Genomic DNA, 13,441 nt, shown 5'->3' on the forward strand with positions numbered 1-13,441 from the left:
GCTTAACAGTTTCACAAGTTAGGTTTATTTTCATCATGGCAGAAAAGAGAGAGGGAGAAGAAAAAGAGAGAGAGCCAGGAGGGTAGAGAGCTAGAGAGAAAAATGAGAGAGAGAGAGACAGAGAGAGACAGCATTGGGCCTGGGGTTTCAAAAGCATTGGGCTTTTGAACCGTCAAAGCCACCACCATTGACACCCTTGCCCCAAGAAGGCCACATCTCCTAATCCTTTCAAATAGTGCCTTTCCCTGATGACTCAGCTGTCAAGGACATGAGCCTGTGGGGGCTATTCTTATTAAAACCACCATAGTTAGTTTTTTTTTTTTTTTTTTTTTCGCCTGGGAACTCACTTTTAGCTAATAGCTAAATAGTATTTGAAAAAATAAGAAAACTTACATCATGCAGAAATGTACAGAATATATGAGTATCTCATTTATTCATTTATTATTATTATATGTATGTGAGTGCATGCCTTAACTTATGTGTAGAGGCTTGAGGACCACTTTCAAGAGTTGGTTTTCTGCTTCTCCCAGGGATCAAGTACAGGTTTTTAGGCTTGGTGGCAGGTACTTTTTTTTTTGTTTTTTTGTTTTTGTTTTTTGAGACAGGGTTAATATGAGTAGCCTTGGCTGTTATAAACTCACTTTGTAGACCAGGCTGGCCTCAAACTCACAGAGATCCATTTGCCTCTGTTTCCCTGAGTGCTGCTGGGATTATAGATGTGTGCTACAGCACCCAGCGGGTGGTAGGTACTTTTACTGCTCAACCATTTTCCTGGCTTCAAACTTGCTAAACCTTAGTAATATTTCTCTCTCTCTTGTGTGTGTGCTGTGTGCGCGCGTGCATGCGGGCGTGTGTGTGCTCCCTTGCTTGTCTCTGCATGCCTGTGGAGGTCAGAGGTCATTGTCAGGTATCTTCTGTTTCTCTCCATCTTATTTTTTGGTACAGTCTCTTACTGAACCCACGGCTCCTTGCTTTGGCTGGGTAACCTGGGCAGAGAGCCCTGGGGTCTGCTTGCCTCAGCATCTCGGTTACAGGCTATGCAGTGCCCTGCATTGCTTTTATTGTGGGTGCTGGGCAACATGCTCTTTATCTACTGAGTCATCTCCCTAACCCTACACTTTTGTTTTTTTAAGTAAATACTTACACATCCAAGAGCAAACTCATGTACTGCTGATCTTATTCTCAGTTCTCTTTCCAGGAGAGCCCTCTGCTGTGAATTTAGTATTTATTGCTCTCTTGGATGTTTTTAAAAACATTTTCCTCACCTTTGTTTATATCTCCAGATGCACGAAGCATACTTTTGCCAGGTTTCTAGAGTTAGTTGCGTACTCTGTATGACCAGTTTTTGTGTTTTGCATTGTGTTCTTGAGATTTACTGCGTCGTGTGGAGAGTTCACTCATTCACTTGAAGATTTTCTAGGCTTTGTATTCTATAATAGAATGGATTCTTTCTTTGATAGGCAGCAGAGATTCTGCTGTCTGCTTTTCATTGTGTACATATATAAGTCTCTCTAGGACTGTTCTCACTGTTGGGATCCATTCTCTCAGGATTTTTAAAAAACTTTCATTATTATTATTATTACCATTTATTATAATTTATTCAATATGTATCCTGGCTGTGGTCCCTCTCTCCATCCTCTCCCCCATGCCCCTCCCCTAGTTCACTGATAGGTCCTCCTCCCTTTCTGTCAGACTCTAGCCTATCAGATCTCATCAGGACATCATTGTCTTCCTTTGTGGTCTAGCAAGGCTTCCCCCCTCCCCTCCCCCCGGGGGGAGGTGATCAGAGAGCCTGTCTCTGAGTTCCTGCCAGAGACAGCCCCTGTTCCCCTTACTGGGACTGCACTTGGATCTGAGTCTAGGGTGGCAGATTACTTGGCTAAGGTGTTTGGACTTAGACTTAAATGTAATAGGGCATCACTTAAGAGGTTCACTTGTGGTTACGGTGGGTGCTGTTTTTCTCCTTTGAAAGAGAACTTCACTGCCAATGTGGGTGGTGTTTCGAAGTGAGGAACAACTGGAGGCAGAGCCCAGAACAGTGCTTTGAGTGTCTCTTGCCATCTGTTCTCAGTGCTTCTGCAGGTGGCTATCCACTGCTTCCTGTACTGTAGTCCTTGTGGATGTGAAGGTGATCTGCTTTCTGCCTATTGTTGTTTGGTTCACATGATATATATTTTAGTAGAGAATTTACACTCCTTATAGATCTTTCATATGACAAAGTGTGTGTGGGGGGTCTTGTTCAGGCCCTGTTACTTTTATAGGTATCTGAGTACTCCTAATAGACCCAATAGGGAAGCCTATCATTTTAGGTTTCCCATCTTGGTGGGGATTCTATAGTCCTATATAAACTTTGTCCTTGTTTATTAACTTTTCCTCAGTAAATATCTTTTATGAGTTCTGCCTTTTTGTGGAGAGACCATCTTAGAAACTACCTACCTCCTGCTCACTTTGTGTTCGATCCTTGTTCTTAGTTGAATGTATAAGTTGTTATCCTTGCAGAGCAAAGAGAAAGACAACCCAAAGCATATGCTGCTGCTCTTAGGAAACATTAGGTTGGGTAATAGAGATTGGAGAAGAGGGGCAGGAAGAGAGTGACCATTTCACAAAATTTTTTAGTAGTCATTAGGGTGATGCTTTCTAACCTAGACAATTATTGTCAACCAGGGATGTGCTTCAGCTATGTTTATATGTGCAGCATGTGGCTGGAGAGGACATGAGTGTACACACACTTCCTGAGGCACCGCTGAAACTACGTGAATGACACTAAAGAAAAAGTGTGCTGGGAGAGAAGAGCTTTCTGTGTTTACAGTTGTGTATCTGAACATATGTAATCTTACTGGTTTTCAGATTGAGGATATTTCTATGTAATAAGTGTCTTCTTACTGATGTCATGAAGTTTGATCACTGTAGGTAACTGCTGTTTGAGTGTTTATATTTGCTGAATTTGTGTGTTAGTTTTCACTGATATAATTAAATAATAAAATATAGTAATTACGTTAATGTATTAATTCAGATTTGAAATCTTAATCAGCTTACAATATATATCTATATGTCATTTTCTTTTGCTGCCTTATGTAATTAGACTTTAAAAATAGCTGTTGTCAGTCTAATTATTGGGCCTGGCATGTAAGGCGTGCAAACTGTCCACTAGACATCTTCAAGGGTTGCATAGAATGCAGCGTATAGTATTGCAGTCTATAGTTATGCTGATAATGTAGTTGTTCGCGTTCAAATAAAAAAATTGTTCTTTTGTTCAGGCACAACCAGTTGGAGATTGTGATTTTAATATTCGTCTGCAATGTATTGAACGCGAGATTATAAGTCCACGACATGAGAAAATGAAGACTGGGCTCATTGACAAAACACAGGAACCATTTAGTGTGAGACCTAAACAATTTTTTGACATCCATATCTCAAGAAAGGTACAAATATTTATTTCTTCAGTTGGGAAGTCAAGTTCCATTATTTAGCTTGTGAGAAGAACACGGATGACCTCTGCTCTGTTGCCTTGTCTTTCCTGGGGTGACGCCTAGGGTTTCCTCTTCAGCAGAGTTGTTAGTGTGGATACAACACCATGCTGGTTCCCTCTTCCTTAGAATAGTTTGGTGGTCCATATTCTCATTTAAAACAGAAAAAAAAAAGCCACAACCCATATTGAGTCATTCAGAATGAACCCAGGAAGAAGAGAGGGGGAAAAAAGAGGACAAGGAAAAAGAAAGGAGAGGAAAAGGAAGAAGGAAAGAAGGACTTAATCCAGCTTTGTTAACAGCCTCTTTATGTTGTTTAATCTAGTACAACCAAAACAGTGAAGGTGCAATGAGCTGCCAGGTTTTAGAGTTACGTGTGTAGTTAGGTGTAATTTTCACAGCAGTAGTGACAAGTACAGTTCCATCATTCTATTTACATCTTCAGTTTGAAGGTTAATTTAGACTGGAATTATGTGAATAGATTAAATATGATTGACAAAATTTTAAAAGCACACAATTTATTTGCCATATCTACTCATTTTTGCATTGAGTCAAAAGTAATGGCTTCTGTTACTTTTTACTGTATGTAGAATTTGGTATAATTTACAAACATATACTATTCATGGATTCATAGAGTTGCCATGCCTACTCAAGAGATGTATTCCTCATATAGTATGTAAGTATATATAGTACAGTATAGTATAGAGATGATTCTTTATGTACTATTCTATAGTTCTTGTTTTATTATTTAATTTTCAGCCTGACAGTCTATCTTGAGTCCTCTCACTCAGTGTTGTTACACGTGGCCCCTTTATTCTTTTATAAAGTTTTATTTTATTTTTGACACAAGGTTTTTCTCTGTTACCCTGGCTGTCCTGGAACTCACTGTGCAGACTAGGCTGGCCTCAAACTCAGAGATCGCCTGCCTCTGCCTCCCAAGTGCTGGGAATGAAGGTGTGTGCCACTACCTCTGGCTTTATATTGTTACTTTTGAGATTATATTTTAATACAATATTTTCCCTCCCCTTCTATCTGTGTGAACCATCCCATATACCCTTCCCCTACTCCTTCAAATTCATGAACTCATTTTTCATTAGCTGTTATTGAATGCATGTATGTTTTTGTATATAGACACATTCCCAAATATAACTTGATGACTCTATACAATGTTACTTATCTATATGTTTTCACGGTTGTCCATTTGGCACTGGACAACCAATTGGTGTGTTCTTCCCTGGGGAGGACCACCTCTCCAACTCCCAGGTTTACTTATTTGCCTGTAGCTCTTTGTACAGGGTTGAGGGCTTGTGCCCTTCCCTCTCCCTGTGCTTGCTTGTTGTTTTTCTCCTTGTTCAGCTCATGTGTGGGCAGTCATATTGGAGATGCCTACAGGTGTAGCTTCTGAAGTTACTAGGAGACAGAGTCCCACAGTAAAGTTCCTGATCCTCTGGCACTTAGAAACTTTCTCCCCCTCTTCTGCAATGTCTCCTGAGCCTTGGGCACCAGGAATGTTTTGTAGATGCCTTCATTGGGACTGGGCTCCACACTTTGCAATGAATTGGTTGTGGTTGTCTGTAGTTTTTGGTTTTTGTTGCAAAGGGAAGTTTCCTTGAAGGAAGTGAAGACCACACTTAAGTGTGAGTAAAAGGACAAATGTGTTTATAGAGTTGTTAGAGATTATGCTGGGTATAGGTGGATTCTCCTCTAATAACCATGATTTTACTAGCACTGATGAGTTAAGTAGGTTTTTAGTACCAGGCATGGTATTCCCTTGTTGAGCAGATCTTAAGTCTAATTACAGAGCTGTTGTTTCCTGCCAAGGTACATGTGCCATTCCAGTGCACCCTTACAGTTATTGTACTGTGCTGGTCATAGGTGTCATAGCTGTGTGGGACTGTTGGTTGCTTTTCTCCTTTGGAGCTTGCATGGGATCTTCTGGTCCCAGGAAAGCTAGTCCTCAGGAAGGAAGCATTTAAGTTAGTTCCACCTCAGGGGTCTGTTTCTGGACTGCATGCCGTCTTCAGCAGTTGGGAGTTCTTTTCCATCTCTGGGTGGTTACCAAGGGCAACAGCAATAGGCTGTATGTTTTGAGATTCTCTTAGCCCTTCGTAGCCTTTGTTCTTTATTTGTATACTCTCAAAGATTGCCATTTTATCTGTGTATTGCAATTGAAGCATGTTTCATAGTCATAAATACTTAAGTGTTTTTAGTGTTTTGATAGGGATCCTTAAAATTTTGTATCTATATGTCCAATTTTTAATGTTTGGAGTACTTTGGAGGTGTCATACAATGTAATTTGGTCATATTCCCCTCCATTTCCCATGCTCTCCCAGATCCATCCTGCTCTTTCTTACCACCCAACTTTGCTGTTTTTCATTCATTTGGGGACCCCTCAGATCATGGGGTGTGCCGCCCACCTCAGTTACCCCAGTTAGATGCTATCTCAGAATGTAGAGGCTTGTTTCTAAATAATTCTGGATTCTGCCTATATGACAACCATAACATATTTCCTATGGCAGTTGCTTTCAGATTTTCTTTTTAGTTGAGATATACCAGATTTTTGTCAATTTAATTGTAATAATTCATGCTAGTGAAACAGCCAGTGGAGAGAATGTAAAAGCCATGTATACATATAAATAGCTAACTTTAATGACACAGTTCAATTATCATTGTTATTCAGTGGTAATTCATTAATTTTTAGAGAGGATAATGATGTTGGTTTTGTGATGAGCAAGAAATATAGTTTTCCATGCCAGTTAGTTACTGGTTAGAGGAACATTTGGCATAAGAGAAAGTAGATGGACTTAACTGGAGCTGAAATTTGACATGGGGAATAAAAAACATTAAGGATTACTTATCCAGGTAAACACAAACTTCCATTTTGTGGGGATCGTTAAAAACTAAACCTTGGGTTTTAGGGGAACAGTGAGATGTCATAAAAAGTCACCAGAAAATGTAATGAGGCTCCTCAGGCACTCAGCTTAGACTGGGTGGCTCTTTGCTTCAAAAATATCCAATGTGTGTAGAATAAACCATAAATGAAGGGTGGATGCAATTTATTTTTTAATTTTTAAAAATATTCCACAATACAGTTTTCTATACTTTGGTAAGTTAATAATGCCAATTTGTATTCCCAGAAGCACTGGATGGAGATCCATTTTCTGTTTCACTATAGTCTTAAGTTGCTATTTAAAAATCATTTCTAAGATTCTCCTTTTTATGTGCTGGAACTTTCCAGCTTCTATTTTGTTCCTCATGTTTCAAATTTTAAGCCTATGTATTTAAAATGATTTGGTTTCCAATGCTTCATAGACATAAAGTATCATTTCAGAGTAAATATCCAAATGTTTTGTCTATGGAAATGTCTATGTCTTCTGTATTTCAGATAGAAATAAAGAGCTAAAATTATGTTCATTAAATAAATTCAAGTTCATAAGTGAAAACTTAAGATACCCTGCTATTCTCTGATTGACACTGTTTGATATGTTACGTCTACTGTTTTGTTTTCTTTCAGTTATTTTTTATCTAGAGGAAAAATAAATAGAAAATGATTTATAACTGTACTAGTTTTATTTGCTGTGGTAAAATACGTTAACAAAAGCAACTTAGGGGGGAAAGGGCATAGCAGGGAAGTCAAAGAGGAAGGAACTTGAAACAGCCAGTCACACTGGAGCTGAGAGAAGTGGTGCCTGCATGCTGGCTCAGCTCCCTCTTTTCACTCAGTCTGGGGCTCAGCCCATGGAATGGTACTGCCTACCTCAATTAACCTAATTAAGGAAATCTCTCACAGGCATATCTGGACAGTTCTCGTTGAGACAGTCTTCGCAGGGTTCTAGACTGCGTTTAGGGACAGTTCAAGCTTACCATCACAGTAGCTTGGGGAAACTCACTGCATACACTACACCATTCTTGGAGGCTTTCCAATGTTATCTACAAATTAGAATTCATTAATTTGAAGTGCTTTGAAAATAACTTGGGTAATCTAAGTAGAATTGTGTTTTTGAAGAAAGATTGACAGGGAGAAATAGCTCATTACACCATTACATCTAAATATTCATGTTAAAATTAAGGTATTATTTAAGGATGGTATAGCAACCCCAGTATTCCTTACTTTGTTTTTAGGATTGATAGGCAGTCAGGAAATACTTAGTTGTGGTTAATTTAAGGTATGGTCTGATAATGTTTATTATAGGCCATATAATTATTACAATAGTATTATCTAACCCTCTTTTATAATTAATAAAAAACCACAGACACCTGATAGACTTTCCAATAGCTTTATTTCACCTGGGGCAAAGCAGGTATTACCTCCTAAGCTACCTTTACCTCCCAAGGCCCCATCTCATGCCATCTGTCCTAATAATTTTTATCTGGGCTATCTCCTATCCATAATCCCAAAATACTTGCCAGTGTTCTTCATCTGGGCCAGTTTCCTCCATTCACGATGATCTGGCCATGTACTTCTCTCTGTGCTAAGCCATCAAAGCTCCTTGTGTTCTTCCTCTTCTGCTGTCTCCTTCTCCTTCCCATGATCTTAATGTCCTCAAAGCCCACGAACTTTGGTGATGCCTACCTCCTTTTGCCCTGCCTAGGTGTGGACCTTTTAATCAGCCTGTCAGGGATAATTGGGGAACATTCTTCCTCATCATATGGCTACAGCAACTGGTTCAACATTATAACAAGACTCATGGCAGGGTGGTAACGAGATCGCAAGCTACTGAAATCAGCATTTAAAAACACAGTTGGACCTTCCTCCAACATCTCCTCCTTTCTGTAATTAAAAAAGCGGTTTTTAAAACTCTATACAGTAAGAATTATGAAACAGTCATAAAAAGCAATAGGTAACTTATATACATCATGTCTTGTCAAAAGGTATTTGGCAACCTTGAAGAAAACATTACCTATCTTATCTTGATGAGACTTAAAGAGTTTTGTACCTAAACTATTCTCTGTCATACATTGTATTTATCAACCTTAAAATATCTATCTAGACCTAAAACATTTAGTTCTAAGCAACTAAATTTAATTGTAAAACTATAACTATCTAGTCTAGTCTTCAGGTCCATCATAGACTTGAGAAGGAATAAAATTAATTATCTGAGTAAATAGGAAATGCAGACTAGCAGCTTCCAAAAAGTAAAAAAAATGACAGAGACAGTTTGCTGCTTGCACAGTCACCCAAAACTCTCTAACGCTGGAGCATCAACTTCAGCCTTCTGGCCCAGTATACTTGACAGACATATTTGTGAAGTTGGAACTATTAAGGACTGGCTTACTTGGCAGTCAACTTGGCCTACATACAAGCTTGCCCATTTTAGGCAGAATACTGTCTGGGTAGAAATAGAGGCTTTTTTTTTTTTTTTTTTTTTGTGCCACATTTGAAGCCATCTCCATATGGAGGTTCTTCAATGCTCATCATCTTCATTGAGGTAGGCTCGGTGCTGTCAGGAGTTGACTTGTCTTGTTGTCAAAGAGTTTTTAATATAATAAAGACATTTAAAAATTTATTTGTGTGCAGGTGTCAGACCACCTGGAACTGGAGTTACAGACAGTTATGAGCTGCCATGGGGTGCTGGGAATTGAACCCCGGTCCTCTGAAAGAGCAGAAAGTGCTCTTAACCTCTGAGCCATCTCTCCAGTACCCTAATAAAAACATCTCAAATGCCTTATTCTATAGGTTTCTGAAAGTTTTGAAGACCTTATCTATTTATTTTTACATAATTTCTCTATAGAATCATATCTATCTGTTGAACCTAGGATGCATATTCCTGTGATAAATTAGACTAGTATCTGACATGACCATGAATCAATCAAGTAATAATTAACTTGTATTATTTAATTAGTTAACAGTTTGTAATAGTTTAAAAAGTATTGGAGGTAAATATTGTATTTATGGGTTGTGTGGGTACAATACCTCATATCAGAATAAAAATATATGTGTGTGTCAGTGTGTGAAAAGTAACCTTCAATTTATATCAGTATACCAAAATTTATACCAGTGTATCAAAATAAACTTATTCAAATATAACTATCTCTAAGTTGAACAGTACATACAATAATCTCCCTTTTGTCTTATTATTTCTGTATTTCTATATTCCTTTTTTCTATCCTTTCTCCTTATCTGAGAAAGATAGAGAAAAGGAAAAGAGAGAAATCCCTGAGTCTAATCTCATTTTCTTTCTGAATAAGACCATTAATAACTTGTAACCAATCTCCCTAACTGATAACAAGCATGCTCAATTAGAACAACCAAAAATCTACCCAACCCTCTTTAAAGAAAATAGGATGTCACTGTCTTAGGGTTGCTTTTTGCTGATTTTGGGGCATAAGATACCTTTTTGGGGGCCAAAGGAAATTTGGAAAAATGGTTAAGCAAGCCAGCAATAACATTTGTGGTCCAGTCTCTAAATGTTGAGAAATATAGGCTTAGATAAAGTCCTATTTGGAACAGTCTGAAAGGCTGGATTAATTGAGATCAGGTTTTGAAGGACCAACAACTGAAGCAGCTGTTCCTGGAACATGCAGGATGTTAGAATAGATGTTTCAGCATCCCAGCATCCTGGAGGATGAGTCCTGTCAGGTTTGATCCAGCGTCACCAGTGTCTAGTTCAAAAATAATAAACGCATGAGATGTAGAGGATGCACAGATCAATTAAGGAGGTTTTCTGTGCTTTTTATAAGCAAAAGAAAGACATCTATCTCTCCATAAGCCAGTCTGAATTGTAAACCAAAATGTAAACCAAATTATCTATGCCATTAAAGGAATGTTTTTTTCTTTTTTTAATTAAATTTTTATTTTTTATATTAATTACAGTTTATTTACTTTGTATCCCAGCTGTAGCCCCTTCCTTTATTCCCTCCCAATTCCACTCTCTCTTCCTCATCTCCTCCCTGCCCCTCTCTGAGTCCACTGATAGGTCAGGATAAGTTTTGAGGCTAGTATAGCTAAGGATTCATTGGCCACGTATATGCTTTTTGAATATCCTCCTCTGGGCCTTTGGGCCCTGTTGGATTAGGCCAAGGTGTCACCTGTTCCTCCCCTACTCCCTCAAAGCCTCACATTTAAAGAGCTGTTTGCCCAGAGCAACAGAAAAGGCATTACCTTTTAAATAAACTTTAAATGAACTCCTTTCTACCTTTAGTGTTCAAGCACACCCTAGGTACCTTGTACCTGTTTAGAGGTTTGGGCCTCGGTTTTTATGTTTGTGGCAGCTATTTTCGTCCCACCCCTTTCTCCACATGGAATGGATAGTTCCGCCTTTAAAACATACAAATTGTAGCCTTTGAGTTTTGGGACTTTGGTTAGGCTGTTACGTACTTTGCCGTCTATATAGTCCCCTGTGACTCTTTTCGCCAGGTGTGACTGCCACCTCTCCCCTATGAAAATGGCTCATATTTTAAGGGATAAGCCAGCTGCCAGAGCATTGTGACACCTCAGGTAGCATTCAATAGTTTTTGGCTGTGGGAGGCATGCAGCTTGCATGTTTGTCTCCCATCCTAACTTTGGGTCCTTACATTGACCAACAGAACATATATTTTAGGCCAAAATGCCCTTTGGCAGCAGGTCTTTGTGGGAGCCCACTTTCTAAGGAGATTGGCTGGCCTTTTGGAACAGTATGACGTCTTACCTCTCCATCCCATGCATATTCATGGATTGCACGTTACCATTGAGAGCCCACATCTCCATAGAGAAAGGACCAAGCACCAATAGAATGAAGGTGGACCTGACAGACTCATCCTGTCCTTATAGAAAACCAAGATTGGTGTGTATCCATCCTGTAGATCAGTAAGGAAGGACATATCATCCATTATTAAGAAAAAACTTACCCAGCAGCTTTAAGGAAATCTAAGAGTACTGGATGAAAACTTATTTTTATCAAGCTTTAAAAAAATAGTAATTTGTGTGTTACATGCGTGTTTGTGTGTGTAATGCTTGTGTATGTATGATGCTGTGTGATAAATGCCTGATATGCTTTTGTATGTGTTGGGGGTGTGCACATGCACTTGCCATGATGTGCCTATGGAGGTCGGAGGCCAACTTTATGGGGTAGGTTCTCGTTTTCCAACTTTACAAGAGTTCTGGAGTTGTCAGCAGCCAAAGTTTGTTGCTTTACCCACTGAGCCATATCACCAGTTCTAACTTAGCTGTTGATCATCCAGAAAATTAAAGCTTAGTATGCTTTATGTTAGGATACCATGATAACTCATGAATAGATGTTATTTAAAATATAAGTGCACTCCTATAATCCCAGCACTCAGAGAGGCAGAGGCAGGCAGATTTCTGTCAGTTTGAGGCCAGCCTGGTCTACAAAGTGAGTCCAGGACAGCCAAGGCTACACAGAGAAACCCTGTCTTAAAAAACAAAAGAAAGCCCAATATATATGGAGAGACACCTACAAAACTTTAGAGACATAGTATTTAGGATTATAATGTCAGAAATAAAATTCCAAAAGTAGCTTTAAATCACGCCTGACATTTAAGTTATTAACAGAATCTGATCTGAACTTGAGGAATTTTTGTCTCCTTATTAACTCTGGCACATTTTATGGAGACTGCCTGACTCTCAGAGACTAATCATCATCCTTAGTGAATGCGTCTTCATTCAATGGTTTTACCTATCTTCAGTTTGACGTGTTTGTCACAGTAACTTTATTTTATTAAAATATATCCGTATAATATTTATCTATATCTGTGTCTATCTATAGACAGAGTCTTATGTTCTAGTCTAGGCTGGCCCTTAATCCCTCTCTGACTGAGGATGATCTTGAACTTCTGACCGAGGATTTATAGCTGTGGATGACTACAGCTGGGGCAATCAGCTGGGCAGGTTCTCCACCAGCTGAGCCACTTCAGTGACATTCTCTAAAATTTGATACTGCCACTTTGAAAACTTCTTCCCTGCTATCATTCCTACTTTTACATTTAATATTCAACACCTGTTATCTAGTTACAGTCTGGACTTTTAAAAACTGAGATTTTTCAGAGAAATTATTATTATTTTTTAAATCATCCTGTGAGCTCTAGTTGCCTTCTTTAATGAGGACTGGAGATTAGGAGAAGAGATCATTTTCCTTGCGCTTGCTTGCTTTTCCCAAATGACATTTTTAGAATTACAGTTCTTAAATTTGTTGGAATTCCTCTTTTGTAGTAGAGATTGGTGAGTCACTGATTTGTGACTCCTTCTGTTTTCTTTTGCCTTTCCTTTCTTTGTTCTCTTCCTGTTTTAGAGTCTTATCATGTTAGCCAGGCTAGCCTCGAATTTGTGATATTCCTGTTTAGTCTTCTAGGGATTTTAAGTCTTCCTGCCTGCCTGCCTATATCCATCCATCCATCATCTGTTGATTTATTTTAGGCAGGGTGTTACTGTGTATCACAGGCTAGCCTTGAAGTTGCTCTGTAGCCCAGGCTTGTCCTCCTTCAACTCCAGCATCCCAAGTGCTGGGACCACAGGCTTGTGTTGCCCTGGCTGTCCCCCCAACACCTTCTCTTTCCTCCCCTTCTCCTCCCTTCTCCCTTCCTGTTGTGTTATAAAACTTTTCCTTGGGAGATACAACACATATGTCTACTCAGCCCACACAGGGATTGATCCCACTCCAGACCAAAGTATGGGTACTGATGAGTTTTCTTGGGGCTTCTGGCAGGAATATGGGTGAGGGGCTGTATCAGTGTCAGGAGACAGCTGTATCACTAAGGCTGTATCACCTGTCCAGCCTAGGTAGCAGCTCCTTACAGCTGGGAAACATGGAGCACAGCCGACAGCCTGAAGGCAGCTCAACAGGTTTCCCAGTGATTCTGGTGGCTCTGCTCTCAGAGTTGTCTTTGCAGCTCAGCTTCCTTCTGTCTGAGGGGGATTTTGGCTTTAATTACTTACTATGACGAGGGCCTAATGAATCTGGCAAGTTGCTGGGACTTGTGAAGCTATTTTGAGTTATTTACCTTCCTGCTTAAGGAACTTCCTGCAGGATGAAATGTTT

At 39.3% G+C, this 13,441-nt stretch overlaps 1 protein-coding gene across 3 annotated transcripts in view; it reads left to right on the forward strand.

The window, feature by feature from the left end:
• Rngtt (RNA guanylyltransferase and 5'-phosphatase) overlaps positions 1 to 13,441 on the forward strand; it is a 217,020-nt gene that overhangs the window by 46,255 nt on the left and 157,324 nt on the right. For all 3 annotated transcript variants that reach the window (XM_021634879.2, XM_021634880.2, XM_021634881.2), the window contains exon 11: positions 3,258 to 3,422. In XM_021634879.2, coding sequence (XP_021490554.1) covers positions 3,258 to 3,422 — 165 coding nt within the window. The remainder of the gene's footprint in view (positions 1 to 3,257; positions 3,423 to 13,441) is intronic.

Source organism: Meriones unguiculatus, chromosome 20 (genome assembly GCF_030254825.1).
Source record: "Meriones unguiculatus strain TT.TT164.6M chromosome 20, Bangor_MerUng_6.1, whole genome shotgun sequence".
NCBI lineage: Eukaryota > Metazoa > Chordata > Mammalia > Rodentia > Muridae > Meriones > Meriones unguiculatus.